The following is a 17919-nucleotide window of genomic DNA, read 5'->3' as shown; positions in this document are numbered from 1 at the left end:
GCTTGGACATAGAAAACAGAGGGTAGTGATCAAAGGGTCATATTCTAGCTGGAGGTCTGTGATTAGTTGGTGTTCTGCAGGGATCTATACTAGGACTCCTGCTGCTTGTGATGTATATAAATTAAGTGGCTGAAAACATAGATGGGTGGATTAGTAAGAGTATAAATGATATGAAGATTGGTGGTGTTGCAAATAGTGTAGATGATTGGCAAAGACTACAGTAGGATTATAGATCAGCTACAGATATGGGCAGAGAAATGGCAGATGGCACTTAACTCAACCAAATGTGAAGTTTTGCACCTTGGTAGGTCAAATGTAAAGAGACAGTACAGAGGGGCAAGACTCTTGACAGTGTAGCTGAGCAAAGGAATCTTGGGATACAAAGTCATAGCTCCCTGAAAGTAGCTACACAAGATGACTGGGCAGTTAAGGTGGCTTACGGCATACTTGCCTTTATTAGTCGAGGCATTAAGTTTAGAAGTCAGGAATCTATGTTGCAGCTTTATAGAATTCTAGTTAGGCTGTATCGGGAGTATTGCATACACTTCTAGACACCCCAAGATAGGAAGGATGTCATTGCTTTGGAGACAGTGCAGAAGAGGTTTACCAGGATGCTGCCTGGATTAGAAAATCAGAATCAAAAATCAGGTTTAATGTCATCCGCATATCTCTGACGTAGTGGGGAATCGCATTTGAGGCAAGTTACAGCAGTGGTTTGCCATTGCCTTCTGCTGGGCGACTTTCCAAAGAGATTACCAGCTCGTAACCCAGCACGGATGGAAAGCGTGCAGGGGAGACGGCTGGCTGGATTCGAACCTGAGACCTTTCGTCCCGAAGTCTGAAATATATTTATATATATTAAATAGTTAAATTAAAAATAGTGTACGAACAAGTAATAAAGGTGAGATAGCATTCATGGGTTCAGTGAATATTTAGGAATCGGATAGCATAAGACCAAGAAGCTGTTCCTGAATTGCTGAGTGTGTGTCTTCACGCTTCTGCACCTCCTTCCTGACGGTAGCAATGAGAAGAGGGTTCTGGGTGGTGGGGGTCCTTAATGATGGAGCCACCTTTCTGAGGCACTGCTCTTTGAAGATGTCCTGGCTACTATGGAGGCTAGTCACCAAGATGGAGCTGACTTTCTTTCGGTCCTGTGCAGTAGCATGCCCCCTCCCCCACACCCCGCAAAACCAGACAACGATGCAGCCTGACAGAATGCTCTCCACGGTACATCTGTAGAAGCTTGAGTGTCTTAGGTGACAAACCAAATCTCCTCAAACTCCTAATGAAATATAGCCTGTCTTGCCTTCTTTATAGCTGCATCCATATGTTGAGACCAGGTTAGACCCTCAGAGATCTTGACATGCAGGAACTTGAAACTGTTCGCTCTCTTCAGTTCTGATCCTTCTGTGAGGATTGGTTTATGATCCCTCAACCTATCCTTTTGCAGTCCCCAATCCGCCCTTTGGCCTTACTGATGCGGTGTGCAAGGTTGTTACTGCGACACCATTCAACTAGTTGGCATATCTCGCTCCTGTACAACCTCTCATCTCCATCTGAGATTCTACCAATAATGATTGTATCATCAGCAAATTTATAGATGGCATTGAAGCTACGCCTAGCCACACAGTCATGGACACAGAGAAAGCAGAGCAGTGGGTCAAGAACACAGCCCTGAGGTGCGCTAGTATTGATTGTCAGTGAGGAATTATTAATACCAATCTGCACAGATATTCATCTTCCAGTTAGGACGTCGAGGATCCAATTGCAGAAGGAGGTAGAGAGACCCAGGTTCTGTAGTTTATCGATCAGGACTGTACAAATGATGGTGTTAAAACACTGAGCTATCGTCTCTGAATTGCATCCTGACATGGAGGTTTGCATTGCCTAGGTCTGTACTGCATCGGCTATAAAGAGAGGTTGGACCAACTCACATTGTTTTCTCTGGGAAAAGTGGGGAAGGCTGCAGTGAGATCTGACAGGGGTTCATAATATTATGAGGCATAAAAAGAGTTGACAGACAGCATCTTTTTCTAGGGTTGAAATATCTGATACCAGACGGCAAGCATTTAAGGTGAGAAGGGTTAACTTCAAAGGAGATGCAAGACGCAAATTTTCATTTTATTTATTTATTTTTGTGCAGCGTAAATACGATGCCTCGGGTGTAGTAGATGCAGACACATTAGAAATTTTTAAGAGATGTTTAGACAGGCACATGAATATGACGAAAATGGAAGGACATGAGCATCTTGTTTGCACAAGGCATTAGCTAAATTGGCTATTTGATTATGAATGTACTTGGTTTGGCACTACATGCTGGGTCGAAAGGCCTGTTCTGCTCTTATCAGTATCACTATAGAAAACAATCTTTAGGATGTTGCTGTTTGAAAGACCTGTGTACAAAATGGCTTCATTTCCTACTTTAGAATAGTAGCTGCAATTCAAGGAGTACACATTTCCTTAGAAGCATTTTTTGACTAATATTGTGACGATCAGTAGTGGTTCCCCTATCACAGAGGTCCCCAACCTTTTTTGCACTGTGGACCGGTTTAATATTCTTGCAGACCGGCTGACCCAGTGGGGGGGGGGGGTAGGGTTGCCAACGGACGAGAGTAGCAGTCAAATATGTTCTGTTTACCCCGAGAAAGACTACCATGACCATGAAGCCTTCAGTGGGCACCAGTGCGCATGCGTGTACGTGCCGATTTTTCTTTCTACAAATCGTTTTTGGCAATTCTGTTCCGAGGGGGTGTTAATCACGACCGAAATATAGGTGATAAGTGGCTAATACACTCAATTTCGTTTCTAAAAGGGTTTATCTAACGAATTTAATATTAAACACACAGCGCATATTTTCCTCGCATGAATATAGTGATGTCAATTATGAGGGGAGGACAGGGAAGCTTGAAGTAAGTGTTGAACGAACTTCCAGTAGAAGTGGTAGAGGCAGGTTCGATATTATCATTTAAAGAAAAATTGGGTAGGTATATGGACAGGAAAGGAATGGAGGGTTATGGGTTGAGTGCAGGTCGGTGGGACTAGGTGAGAGTAGCGTTCGGCACGGACTAGAAGGGCAGAGATGGCCTGTTTCCGTGCTGTAATTGTTATATGGTTATATAAGTCACTTATAAGTCAATAGCATCATAACATTTTAAGTAACGTTTGGATAGTAAACACACAGCACATATTTTCCCCATATGAACGTATAAAATCATTGCAACACACCAATATCGCTGAATCAGTGGGAGCCCTGGGCTGAATACTTGTTTCCCTGCAACAAGATGGTGCCATCGAGGGGTGATGGGAGACGGCGATACTCGAAGGGGGTTCCTTATGTCCAGTCTATTCTGCAATTTAGTTTTCGTTGTATTCATTGCAGAGATATGTTGGAAATGGAAGCAACGTTTTCAGTGCTTTCGTGGCAATCTCAGGATATTTAGCCTAGACTTTGATCCAGAATGCCAGCAGAAATGTTATGTCAAACATACTTTTCAGCCTGCCGTCATTTGCAAGCTCAAGGAGTTGATCTCCTTCCCGCGCTGACATGGATGACACGTGCGTTCAAACTCAACAGTGGGCGTGACAGGGAATGAGGAAAGGTGCAGCTGACTCATATCGCCAAATCATATTGTTTCCTCACGGCCCGGTAGCACATGCTTTGCAGCTCGGTGGTTGGGGACCGCTGCCTTATGATTTACAACCATATAATTTCTAAAAGTTAAAAGCAGACTGCACATATAGTACTGTTCAAAAGTCTTAAATGTATATAGTTAGGGTGTTTACACAGTATTGCATATTGGTTAAAATAGGAAGGTAATTGGGCCACAGAAATAAGCGTAAACAACAGGAATTCTGCAGATGCTGGAAATTCAAGCAACACACATCAAAGTTGCTGGTGAACGCAGTAGGTGACTTCTCTAACTTCCGCTAATGCCCCACCCCCCCCATACCCCATCCGTTATTTATTTTTATATACACATTCTTTCTCTCACTCTCCTTTTTCTCCTTCTGTCCCTCTGACTATACCCCTTGCCCATCCTCTGGGTCCCCTCCCCTTGTCTTTCTCCCCGGACCTCCTGTCCCATGATCCTCTCATATCCCCTTTGCCAATCACCTGTCCAGCTCTTGGCTCCATCCCTCCCCCTCCTGTCTTCTCCTATCATTTTGGATCTCCCCCTCCCCCTTCCACTTTCAAATCACTTACTAACTCTTCCTTCAGTTAGTTCTGACGAAGGGTCTCAGCCTGAAACGTCGACTGTACCTCTTCCTAGAGAAATAAGCGTACTTAGCTTTGTATTAGCTCAGTAGTATTAAGTGTTATTTGGTAACTGGAAAGACATAACATACAGGACTATGCAAAAGTATTATGCACCCTAGCTATACAGTGGTGCTAGAAAGTTTGGGAACCCTATAGAATTTTCTCTTTTTTTTCATAAATATGACCCAAAATGTGATTTGATCTTCATACGTCCTAAAACTAGATAACCTAATTAAACAATAACACAAAAGAACATTATACTTGTTCACTTAAGTTCAAGGGTGACCACGCCTTTGCTGTTGTAGCCCCTAGACTGTGGAACAGCATTCCCCTCCCTATCAAATCTGCTGCCTCCATTGACTCTTTTAAGTCCAGGCTCAAAACTTACCTTTATTCACTAGTGTTTGAATCTTCCTGATGTGGCTGATTTTTGGCTTGTGCCTAGGCTCATGTGTTGTTTATTTTGTGCCTATAAGCTGTGTGCCTTGTTGTTTATATCTGTGTTTCTTGTATTTGTGATTTTAGCTACCTGTTATGGTTTGTACAGCACTTTGGTCAACATGGGTTGTTTTTAAATGTGCTTTATAAGTTTGACTTGACATTTATCGAGAAAACTAATCCTTTATTACATGTATTTGTTGGAAAAAGTCTGTGAACCTTTGCAGTAACTGGTGTGACCCCCTTCTAGAGCAAAAACTTCAATCAAATGTTTCCGGTAACTGTTGATCAGCCCTGCACATCGGCTTGGAGGAATTTTAAGCCATTCCTCCTCACAAAACTGCTTCAACTCTGGGATATTGGTGGCCTTTATGCATGAACTGCTTGCTTCAGGTCCTTCCACAACATTTCTATAGGATTAAAGTCAGGACTTTGATTCTGCTATTCCAAAACACAAATTTTCTTCTTTTTAAGCCATTCTGTTGATGATTTACTTTTGTCTTTTGGATCATTGTCTTGTTGCATTATCCAACTTCTATTAAACTTGGACTGCGACCCTGACATTCTGCTGTAAAACGTCTTGATAGAATTTTGAACTTATCGTTCCCTCAATGATTGCAATTTGTCCAGGCCCTGAGGCAGTAACGGAGCCCCAAACCATGATGCTCCTTCCACTGTGCTTCACAGTTGGGATGAGGTTTTGGTGTTGGTGTGCAGTGCCCTTTTTCTTCCAAACATAGTGGTGTGCATTTCTGCCAAAAAGTTCAACTTTTGTCCCATCTGTCCACAGAACATTGCCCCAGAAGTGCCGTGGAACATCCAGGTGGTCTTTTGCAAACTTGAGATGTGCAGCAATAATTTTTTTTGGACAGCTGTGTTTTCCTTCCATGAACACTATTCTTGTTCAGTGTTTCTCTTATGGTGGACACATGAACAGAGATTTTAACAAGTCCTAGAGATTTCAGCAGATCTTTTGCTGTTACCCTTGGGTTCTTTTTCACCTCCTCCAGCACTGCACTTTATACTCTTGGTGTGATATTGCAGGATGCCCATTCCTAGGGAAAGTTGCAACAGTACAGAGTTTCTTCCATTTGTAGACAATTTCTCTTACTGTGGACTGATGAACACTCAGGTCTTTGGAAATGCTTTTGTAGCCTTTTCCAGCTTCATGCACATCTACAATTACTCTAAGGTCCCCTGAAAGTTGTTTTGTATCAAGGCATGGTGCACGTCAACAGATCTTTCTTGAGAAGAGCAGGCTCTGTCAGTAACCCAACTTTTCTTTTATATATTTATATATATAGGGCAGGGCACCTCTATAACCCACATCTCAAGTCTCATCTCATTGATTGGAACACATAATTCCCAATAGCTTTTGTAGAAGGCTTTACTCCAGAGGTTTACATACTTTTTCCAACAAATACATGTAATATTCGATTATTTTTCTCAATAAATAAATTAACAAGTATAATGTTTTGTGCTATTTATTTAATTGGGTTCTCTTTATCTAGCTTTAGGACTTGTGTGAAGATCTAATCACATTTTACTTCATATTTATACAGAAATAGAGGAAATTCTACAGGGTTCGCAAACTTTCTAGCTGTATATATGTGCCTAAGACTTTTGCACAGTACTGTACTGACAATACAATTCCTGTATAGTGTGATAATTCTGCTATCAACCATTTCAGCCACAATGTTGTAAATGATGAGGATATATCTTAGACACATAATTTGTTAATAATTATCCTCCACACTTCCCACTGAAATTATCCTGCTTTTATTGGGTGAAATTGCTTTAGTTTCTGTCATAAGTTCTGTTCCCCCTTTTTAAAACATCTTTGTTTATTGAGTAAACTGACTCTGTTTATGTTTGTTTTAAGTGTGAGTCAAGACATCCAGACCATCTACCCGATTCATTGTCTATTGACGATACCAGAGGGAAATTAGTTGGGGTGGAAGCCAGTTTCAATTGGAGTAGAAAGTACTTCAGAAAATTCCTCCCTGAATATCTCCATTCTATCCTGTCTGCTCCCAAACCACCAGGCAACCAGAACAAGTTTAGAACATCAAGTGAAGCAAATATGATAATAACACTCACCATTCTACAGCAGATAATATCTTCACAAATGACTTATTCCTAATTAATAACAATTACCTTCCATGTAGTCGCCTGCAATGTAGCAGTGTTCATGGAGAATTTCTTCCATTCTGCTGAGCGTAATTGCTGGTAAATGTCCAGGGTACTTAAGCTGCAGCAGACGCTGCATATATGATGCTGCTTGACTTCCACCCAGATTAATCCTTTTAGTGTTGCAAGCATCCAGTCTAAATTTGACAAGGAAAACATTAATCATCAAAATACAAAGCAAATGCAGCATGCTATAAAAGTATAAGCTCAAATATACAATTTCTTGTAGAAGGATAATTGAACAGTGAGATCTTTTGCCTGTCCTCTCTAGGTCAACTTTCCTTTAACTCATTGGTTCATGAAGACCCCAGTACCCATAGGTGCAGGAATGCTGGCAGCCATCTCAGCCTGGTGTAGTTTTAGAATTCACTGTAGCTTTAGGCATTCAACAAACGTTGTGAAGGGCTAGGTTTTTGCATTCTCATTTGCTTTCAGATGCTCATCAAGGTTCTTCCTGCCAATACCCTAATTATCCCCCTCTATAGAGAGTTTGCATTCCCCAACGTTTTCAGATTAAGTGAGTTCCACAAATACAGCACATTATCAGCCGACGCTTCAATGTAGACCCCAGTGAAGTGCCTTCGATTAAATATTAAATCAAGGCTTCTTCATTCTCTCCAAAGGAAAAAAAAAGATCAACAGTGCTGGAAGTACTCAGCAGGTCAGGCAGCAGCTGTAGAAAAGAAACAGCTAATAATAAACACAAGCAATTCTCCAGATGATTTTGCTCATTTTTGACGTTTGTGCAATTTTTTTCCCTTTTTTTGCGTGTTGTGTTTTTGATGTTTTCTTTGAACAGGTTCCATGGTGTTTCTTGGTTTTGTAGCCATCTGTAGAAGAATCTCAGGGTTGTAAACTATACTTTGACAATAAATGTACACTGAACTTTGAGATGCTGGAAATCCAGGGCAACACACACACACAAGATGCTGGGGATATCAATAGATCAGGCAGCATCTATGAAGGAGGAATAAACAATCTATGCTATCTCTCTCTATAAATGCTGCCTGACCTGCTGAGTTCCTCCAGCATTTTGTGTGAAACAGTTAATGTTTCAGCTTGCAGACGAAGACATGGTGAATGATCTTCATCCAGAAGTACCAACTATTTATCTTTCTACAGTTGTGTCCTGAGCCATTGAGTAGTTTCAGCATTTCCAGTTTTTATTTTAGATTTTCAATATCTACAGTTCCACTCCACCCCCGCATTTTCACTGAATGTAAAGTATCCCAAGAGGTTGTTCAAGTGAAAACATGGAAATCCACCCCATAGATTGTTAAGAACAGCGGTCCCCAACCACCGGGCCGCGAAGCATGTGCTACCAGGCCGTGGGAAAACGATATGAGTCAGCTGCACCTTTCCTCATTCCCTGTCACGCACTGTTGAACTTGAACATAGGGTTGTCAACTGTCCCGTATTTGCCGGGACATCCCGTATATTGGGCTAAATTGGTTTGTCCCGTATTTACCCCACTAAGGTAGAGCGCTCCTATGAAACCTTTCGTGCTGAAGTTCCGCTAGGCCCCACCTCCCCCTCGTACCCCATCTGTTACTCTTTTTTATGCACACATTCTTTCTCTCACTCTCCTTTTTCTCCCTCTGTCCCTCTGAATATACCTCTTGCCCATCCTCTGGGTCACCCCACCCCCTCCGTCTTTCTTCCCGGACCTCCTGTCCCATGATCCTCTCGTATCCCCTTCTGCCTATCACCTGTCCAGCTCTCGGCTCCATCCCTCCCCCTCCTGTCTTCTCCTATCATTTTGCATCTCCCCCTCCAGCTTTCAAATCCCTTACTCACTCTTCCTTCAGTTAGTCCTGACGAAGGGTCTCGGCCTGAAACGTCGACTGCGCCTCTTCCTATAGATGCTGCCTGGCCTGCTGTGTTCACCAGCAACTTTGATGTGTGTTGCTTGAATTTCCAGCATCTGCAGAATTCCTGTTGTTCATGGTCATGGTAGTCTTTTTAGGGTAAAGTGTCCCGAGATTTGACTGCTACTTTTGTCCCTTATTTGGGAGTGAGAAAGTTGGCAACCCTAACTGTAAAAGACATGCTGAGGTGAGTTTAACCCTACTTGAACAACCACCCCCACCCCCCCAACGGTCGGCCAGTCTGCAAGGATATTGTCAATATTAAACCGGTCCGCGGTGCAAGAAAGGTTGGGGACCCCTGGTTAAGAACACCCCATGTTGCCTGAACTGGGGAGCATGCCTTATGAGAATAGGTTGAGTGAACTCAGCCTTTTCTCCTTGGAGCGACAGAGGATGAGAGGTGACCTGACAGAGGTGTACAAGATAATGAGAGGCATTGATCATGTGGATAGTCAGACGCTTTTTCCCCCAAGGCTGAAATGGCTAGCACAAGGGGGCATAGTTTTAAGGTGCTTGGAAGTAGGTACAGAGGAGATGTCAGGGGTAAGTTGTTGTTTGTTTGTTTGTTTGTTTTTTTTTAAAACGCAGAGTGGTGAGTGCATGGAATGGGCTGCCAGCAGCAGTGGTGGAGGTGGAAGCGATAAGGCCTTTTAAGACACTCCTGGATAGGTACATGGAGCTTAGAAAAATAGAGGGCTAGCGTTAAGCTTAGTTAGTTCTAAGGTAAGGACATGTTCGGCACAGCTTTGTGGGCCAAAGGGCCTGTATTGTGCTGTAGGTTTTCTATGTTTCTATGTAGACTGATCACAACTTCTCTGTCCGTCACTGATATACTCATGCTAATTAATCTTCTTATTGGACTATGCAATCTTTCCTTCAAACATTTACTACATTTCAAAAATAATTCATTTTTATGATTGATTTGTTTTGAGAACGTCACGAGCTCTTTAAACAACTACACTCAAAAGAAATTAAGCAGATATTCAACCAGTGATTGAAACACAAATTTAAGTTGGAAATGCAGCTCCAGCCACTAGATAGTAGTCCAGTAATTTGATTATGTCACCATATCAAGATACTGGAGCCAGGCCACATTCAAGTAGTTTATGTGCATTTTTAAGCCTTTTTATGTAAATTCTTAACAAACCTGCCATTCAGCACTGGCAGAATGTGAGAGCAATGATATCCAGAGGAAACAATCAATCCAGTGGCTTGTGATTTATTGTTCCGACAAAAGCTGTAAAGATCGTCGATTCCATACGACACTTTGGGAACATGGTAGCACTCAAAAAGAAGCTCAGACATTAACTGTCGGGAGTACAATGGATTACAGGGAGCTTCTGTCACAACCACTGGATGTTCCACACGACTCTGTAACAGGTGTAAATGGAAGCAGTTAGTAGTTTGCAGAGCTTACAAAAGCACCTTTTATAATATGGCAAAGTCACAAGATGGTGGTGTGCGGGGTCACAGTGGCTTTTCCAGCTCCAATCAATGCTGATATTTACTGTACACTTTACCTGTGCTGCACACTTCACGCACATTTTAAATATTTTATTATTTGTGGTAATATTTCGTTTTATGTGCTGCGTGAGAAATGTATTGTGGGTGCACGTATCTGAAGAAATGTTTCGTTTGGTTGTATATATGTACAACACACACAAAATACTGGAGGAACTCAGGTCAGGCAGCCTCTATGGAAACATTCTGGGCCGAGAAAAGCCTTCCCCAGCACTGAAAAGGAAGGGGAAAAATACCAGAATAAGAAGGTAGGGGGAGTGGAAGGAGGTGAGCTAGAAGGTGATAGGTGAAACCTGATGGGTGGGAAAGATTAAGGGCTAAATAAGAAGAAATCTGAAAGGGGGGAAAGCAGATAATGGGAGAAAAAGATGGGGGACACCAGGGGGAGGTTACAGGCAGGTGAAAAGATGCAAGGGGCCAGACTGGGAGATAGAAAGGGATTTTTTTTAAACTGGAAAGGGAAATCAATTATTCATGGCATCAGGTTAGAGGCTACCCAGACAGAATACAAGTTATTGCTCCTCCCCACTCTGAGAGTCGCCCCATTGTCGCACAAGATTAGGCCATGGACCGACATGTCGGAACAGGAACTGGAACAATGGTTGGCCACCAGAAGATTCTGCTTTTGGCGGATGAAGTGGAGGTGCTTGACAAAGCACTCTCCCAAGTTACAACGGGTCTTGCCCACGTAGAGGAAGGCCGCATCAGGAACACCGGATGCAATAGACTTGCAGGCATTTTGGTCTTATTCAGGATAAGTGCCTGAGGGGAGATTACTGGAAAAGGACAAATGGACATGGGAATTGCAGAAGGAGCGATCCTTGCAGAAAACAGAGTTGGGGGGGGTGGAGGTAAGATGGGTTTAGTGATAGGGTCCCTTTGAAGATAGTGTACGTTGTGTAGAATGATACGTTGGCTGTGCAGGCTCAAGGGGTGCTATGTTAGAACAAAAGGAATTCCCTCCCTGTTAGGGCAGCAAGAAGATGGGGTGAGTGTGGACGTCCAGAAAACGGAGGAGATGTGGGTGAGAGCTGTATCAATGCGCCGGGGGGAGGGAATGAAACCCTGCTCTTTGAAAAAGGAGAACATCTCTGATGGCAAGGAAAGTCTCATCCTTGGAACAGATGTGGCAGAGACATAGGATCTGAGAAAAGGGAATAGCATTTTTACAAGAGATGGTGGGAAGAAGTATAGTCAAGATAGTCATGGGAATCGGAAGGTTATAAAAAATAATCAGCAGACAGTAGTTTGTCTCGAGATGGAGTCACAGAACTAGAAATGTTGAAAAGTGTCAGAAATAAACCAAGTTAATTTAAGAGCAGGGTGGAAGTTGGAGGCAAAGTTGATGAAATTAACAAGCTCAGCATGGGTGCATGAAACAACAGTGGTATACACAGTTTCAAGAAAAAGTTCGTGAATCCTTTGCAATTACCTAGTTCTCTGTATTAATTACTCATAAAATGTGGTCTGACCTTCATCCAAGTCACCATAATAGACAAACACAATCTGCCTAAACCAATAACACACAATTATACCTCTCATTAATACTGAGTACATCATTTAAACAATCACAATCTAAGTTTAAAAAGAAGTATGTGAACCCCTGGGGCAATGCCTTCTACAAAAGCTATTTGGAATCATGTGTTTCAATCAATGAGATGAGACTGGAGGTGTGGATTGTAGAGGTGCCCTGCCCTGTATAAAAACACAGTCAGGTTACTGATACAGTCTGCTCTTCTAAAGAAAGAACTGTTAATGTGCACTATGCCTCAATCAAAGCAATTTTCTGAGGACCTTAGAAGAACTGCAGAGATGCATAAAGCTAGAAAGGGCCACAAAAGCATTTTTAAAGTGTTCATCAGTAAACAGCAAGAGAAATTGTCTACAAATGGAGGCAGCTCAGTACTGTTGCTACTCTCCCCAGGAGTGGGCGTCCTGCAAAGATCACACCAAGCGCAGAAGGTGCAATGCTGAAGGAGAATTAGAATCAGGTTTATTATCACCGGCATGTGACGTGAAATTTGTTAACTTAGCAGCAGCGGATCAATGCAATACATAATCTAGCAGAGAGAGAAAAAAATAAAACATAAATCAATTATGTATATTGAAAAGATTATTAAAAATGTGCAAAACAGGAATACTGTACATTAAATAAAGGGAGGTAGTGACCAAAGCTTCAAGGTCCATTTAGGAATCGGATGGCAGAGGGGAAGAAGCTGTTCCTGAATCACTGAGTGTGTGCCTTCAGGCTTCTGTTATCTCCTACCTGATGGTAACAGTGAACCTAAAAAGAACCCAAGAGTAACAGCAAAAGACCGGTAGAAATCTCTAGAACTTGTTAAAGTCACTGTTCATGTGTTCACCATAAGAAAAACACTGAACAAGAATAGCATTCATGGAAGGACACCACGAAGGAAACCATTGCTCACCAAAAAAAAAACTGCTACACGTCTCAAGTTTGCAAAAGACAACCTGAGTAGTCCACAACACTTCTGGGATAATATTCTGTGGTCAGATGCGACAAAAGTTGAACTCTTTGGCAGAAATGCACATCGCTAAGTTTGGAGGAAAAAGGGCACTGCGCATCAACACCTCATCCCAACTATGAAGCATGGTGGAAGTATCATCATGATTTCGGGCTGCTTGCTGCCTCAGGGCCTGGACAGATTGCAATCATTGAGGGAACAATGAATTCAAAATTGTTTCAAGACATTTTACAGGAGAATGTCAGGGTAGCAGTCCATCACCTGAAACTTAATAGAAGTTGGATGATGCAACAATGATCCGTAACACAAGAGTAGATCAACAACAGAATAGTTTAAAAAGAAGAAAACCCGTGTTTTGGAATGTCAAATCAGAGTGCAGACTTTAAACTAATCGAGATGCTGTGTCATGACCTGAAGTGGGCTGTTCAGATAGACGAACAGATGCTTTATTGATCCCAAAGGAAATTACAGTGTCACAGTAGCATTACAAGTGCACAGATATACAAATATTAGAAGCAAAGTATGAAAGAATAAAAACTAAGTTACCTCAAACAGTATAACAGGAGGGAGTCACCATTTCCCCAGCTATAGATTGACTCCTTCTAAGGCTTAACGGCCGAGGGTAAGAATGACCCCATATACCACTCTTTGGAGGAACACAATTGTCTTAGTCAATTACTGAAAGTATTCCTCTGTTCAGCCAAGGTGGCACGCAGACAGTGAGAAACACTATTCAGAATTGCCAGGATTTTCCAGAGGGTCCTTTGTTCTACCACCACCTCCAGTGTGACCAGTTGGACTCCTATAACAGACCCAGCCTTCCTAATCAGTTTATTAAGCCTGTCGGCATCACCCGTGTTGATGCCAATGCCTCAGCATAATACCGCATAGAAGACTGTAATGGTAGAATATGTGAAGGAGAGACCTGCATACTCCAAAGGACCTCAGTCTCTTCAAAAGGTAGAGATGACACTGGTCCTTCTTGTACACAGCCACTGTATTAGTGCTCCACTCAAGTCTGCCATCCAGGTGCAGCCAGGGTAGCCTGTAGGTCCTCATCACATCCACATCCTCACCATCAATAGTAATAGGGAGCAGTGCAGGCTTAGTCTTCGTAAAGTCCATCACCACCTCCTTGGACTTACTGATGTTGAGCTACAGGTGATTCAGCTTGCACCATTTGACAAAGTCCTGCAAAGTATGCAAGGTATCCCAGAAATATCAATGAATTAAAACAGTTCTGTATGCAGGAATGCTCTAAAATACTTCCTTGTCATTGGGCAAATCTGATCTGCAGCTACAGGAAATATTTGGTGGAGGTTATTGATACTAAAGTAGATTCTGCCAGCTGGTAAATACAAGGGTTCATATACTTTCTTCCAGCCTGGACCATGAATGATTAAACAATGTGTTCAATAAAGACATGAAAAGTACAATTGATTGTGTGTTATTAGTTTAGGCAGATTGTGTTTGTCTATTATTGTGACTTAGATGAAGACCAGCCACATTTTAGGAATAATAGTGGTTAAGGCATTGGACTAGCACCTGAAGGTCGTGAGTTCGAGCTCCAGCCGAGGCAACGTGTGTTGTGTCCTTGAGCAAGGCACTTAATCACACAGTGCTCTGCAATGACACTGGTGCCAAGCTCTATGGGTCCTAATGCCCTTCCCTGGGACAACATCGGTGTCGTGGAGAGGGGAGACTTGCAGCATGGGCAACTGCTGGTCTTCCATACAACCTTGCCCAGGCCTGCGCCCTGGAGAGTGAAGACTTTCCAGCTGCAGATCCATGGTCTCGCAAGACTAACGGATGCCTTAATTAATGCAGAAAACAAACTTTTTTTTGAAACTGTATGTATAGTGAAATGACATTAAACTAGAACTATAATTTAATTGTTTGCTAATGGCTAATTTTTAAAAATAGAATTATTTGCTGAGAGTGTAAAACAACATACAATTCAGAGCAAGGAGGAGAGCATGTAGCTCATCCAGCAAGCCCCACACAGCTCTGAGTTCAATGACATCGCTGTGGACGTACCTACCCCTCAATTACTTTGACTGAAACATGGAACAATTAACAAGTGAAAACTCTTCAACTACTGAAGCAATGGAAACTAGTTTAACAATCCAAAAAGTCACACTGGTTAACCTTACCAAGGTTCTTTAAGAAAAGGAGTCTCAACTACTCTTGCAACAGTCTCTGACCTTAAATCTTTCCCCACATCCATTAATTCTTTGGTTCTGGTTTTCCACAGTTCCTTTCCTCAGAAGTGGCAGAAAATTCCCCAGTCACTTTCCTAGTAACCCCATCACAGTTAAGCACATCCTCCTTTGGATAATCTTTAAAATTGGAACACATATAAAAAGCTGGAGGAACTCAGCAGCTCAGCCAGCATCTCTGGAAATGAACAAACAGTTGACGTTTAGGGCCGAGACTCTACTTCAGGACAGAAAAGGAAGGGGTGGGGGGGGGGGAAGATGCCAGAATAATTAGACAGGTATCGGGGAAGGAGGACAGCTGAAGGTGATAGGTGAGGCCCATTGAGTTGGAAAGATAAAGGGCTGGAGTAAAAGGAATCTGACAGGAGAGGATAGTGGACCATAAGAGAAAGGGAAGGGGATTCAGGGAAGCTGAAAGGCAGGTGAGAAGAGGTAAGAGGCCAGAGTGGGAAACAGAAGAAGGTGGTGGATGGAAATTTTTTTTATACTGTAAGGAAACTTGATATTCATGCTATCATGTTGGAGGCTACCCAGACAGAATACAAGGTGTTGCTCCTCCAGCCTGACGTGGCCTCTTGGGACAAGAAGAGGCCATAGACCAAAATGTCAGAACAGGAATGGGAATTATAAAATGTGATCTGTTAATGTATGGACACAGTGGCTTATTGCTGGATATGCACAGCAACTCCAATAGTTTGATATTTTATATTCCACATTATAGCATCTGTAAACATTTGTATCTCCAAGCAACATGTGTGATAGGAGAATTTTTCAGGACTAAGAAAGATTTAGGAAAGAAGAAAAACAAGTATATTAATAGTCAAATTAAACCAAGTAGTTTTAAGAAAATTGAAAATTAAAAGAATTCTAATGTTGTTTCTAGGCTAATAACAAATATTATATGCAAAAATGCAGGATCTTAGAAATCCAATTACAAAATATACTGGAAGTACTTAAAAAGTCAGGCAGCAACTGTGTATAGACATAACTTTACAGATTTGATAACCTTTCATCAGAACTAGGAAAAGTTGTAACAGGGAGAATACAGGAGTCCAGGAGAGACCGAATGACACATGATGGTCCATCCGCTGTGATAAATAAGCCTCACCACTCAGCCAGCATCATCACAATTCTTATTTCCAAAATCAATGGATCTTAGGGTTCACTCTCACTCTGACACGTTACTTTGGCTTTTAAGGATCCACAGTTCCTTCCACCCCATCCTTCCTACTCCTACAGCACATAACCCATTATACCATTCTCATCACAATCAGCCTTTAGATCCATCCAAAAGCACCCATATCCAATCCCTTTCCCCATTACCCCAAATGCAACCAGGTCCATTTCAGAGCCTCTACTCTTATCCCCAAGAACTCTCTCCCACATCTCACTTCTCCAAATTCTGACAGTCATCCCCACTCAAGCTTAACCACATTCCAGCTCCAGGTATCAACACAAGGGTAAACTTAAGTGATGTACTCTGCCACTCACTCAACATCCTCTTCCCCATCCCCTCCTACAACATCATATACCCATCCTACTTCCCACAACTTCCCCATCCAGTGTCCTTCCCTGTCGCTTCCCACAATCTCACCCCCTTATTCCATTCCCCCATCCTCCCCCTCCACTGCCCCATCCCGCAACCTTCCCCTCCCCTCCCCCATCCAGCAACCTTCCCTCCCCCCTCCGCAGCCCCATCCCGCAACCTTCCCTCCCCCCTCCACTGCCCCGTCCGGCAATCTTCCCTCCCCCCTCCGCAGCCCCGTCCCGCAACCTTCCCTCCCCCCTCCGCAGCCTCGTCCCGCAACCTTCCCCCCCTCCGCAGCCCCGTCCCGCAACCTTCCCCCTCCCCTCCAATGTCCCTTCCCGCAACCTTCCCGTCCCCACAACCATGCCCCTCCCGCTATACCTTTGGACAACCTCCCCTCAATCACCCCCCCCCCCTGCCCCCGGCTCATCGCTCAGTCTCTCCTTCTCCGGGTCCGAACGCCCACCTCAGAGGCGACGCCGAGGTGCTGGAAGATGTGGTCGAAGACCTGCTCCTGGATGTCGAAGTTGACCACCACGTTTCTGTCGAACTGGGTCTTAAGAAGCCAGCGGACCACCTCCAGGTTGCGGATGTCGTTACCGACCTGCGTGTCGCTGCGAGAGGCGCCGCGGCCCCGCGCAGTCACGTTCTTGAACTGGAGCCGCGGCGCTTCGTCCACCGCCCAGCCCGCCCGGCACTGGAAGGAACCATTGTCCACCACTACCGGCACCTGGCCCGCGCCCGCTTCCCCTGGCTCGGGTATCGGGTCCGCCACGGCGTGCGCGTCCCGAAAATAGAAGACATTCGGCAGCGGAACAACCTCAGCACTCTCCCGGCCCGGGACCACCGCCATCCTGGTCCGGCCACAACAACAGTCCCCTTCCACCAGCGACAAAAAACGTCGGGAGTTTTAGTTCCTACCAGTGATTTCAGCAAGATTCGCAAGTGCAATACATTTGGCGCATCACAATCCACATTAAACCTTTTAAACATATTTCAGAGATTGCGTTATAAGGTCAAAACTGAGTTTATCGTTTATGTAAAAGTACATGCGTGCACAGGTTCAATTAGAAACATGGCAACACACACAAAATGTCAGCAGGCCAGTCAGCTTCTATGGAAAAGAGCGAAGACAGAAGGAATTTCCAGCATCTGCAGATTTCCTCGTGTTTACAATTAAAAACTTATTTGAAGCAGCATACAGTAAGCATCATTTGCATGAAAAACAAACAATTTTTAAACAAAAGTCACAATCAGAAAGTTTTTTTTCAAAGTGGCCATGGTGTTGCTATATTGTAGTGATTAGGGCCTTGCTGGTGTGTTCAAGAACTGAGTAGCTAAATGAAAACAACTGTTCTTGAACCTGATGGCGAGGCAATTAAAGGCCTCTCTACCTCCTGCCACAATCGAG

General features: G+C 43.3%; 1 protein-coding gene across 1 annotated transcript in view; it reads right to left on the bottom strand.

Moving 5' to 3' along the window:
- The window catches only part of actr5 (actin related protein 5), a 62956-nt gene extending 45353 nt beyond the window's left edge, over nt 1-17603 (bottom strand). Inside the window, exons 1-3 of the mRNA XM_063041144.1 lie at nt 16975-17603; nt 9902-10125; nt 6854-7023 (exon numbers count right to left, since the gene is read on the bottom strand). Of these exons, the coding sequence (XP_062897214.1) occupies nt 6854-7023; nt 9902-10125; nt 16975-17361 (781 nt within the window). The 5' untranslated portion in view covers nt 17362-17603. The remainder of the gene's footprint in view (nt 1-6853; nt 7024-9901; nt 10126-16974) is intronic.
- Nucleotides 17604-17919: the final 316 nt, after the last annotated feature.

The sequence above is a fragment of the Mobula hypostoma genome, chromosome 2 (genome assembly GCF_963921235.1).
Source record: "Mobula hypostoma chromosome 2, sMobHyp1.1, whole genome shotgun sequence".
Lineage (NCBI taxonomy): Eukaryota > Metazoa > Chordata > Chondrichthyes > Myliobatiformes > Myliobatidae > Mobula > Mobula hypostoma.
The sequence above is the reverse complement of the archived record's forward strand: the minus strand, read 5'-3'. Positions and strand labels throughout refer to the sequence as shown.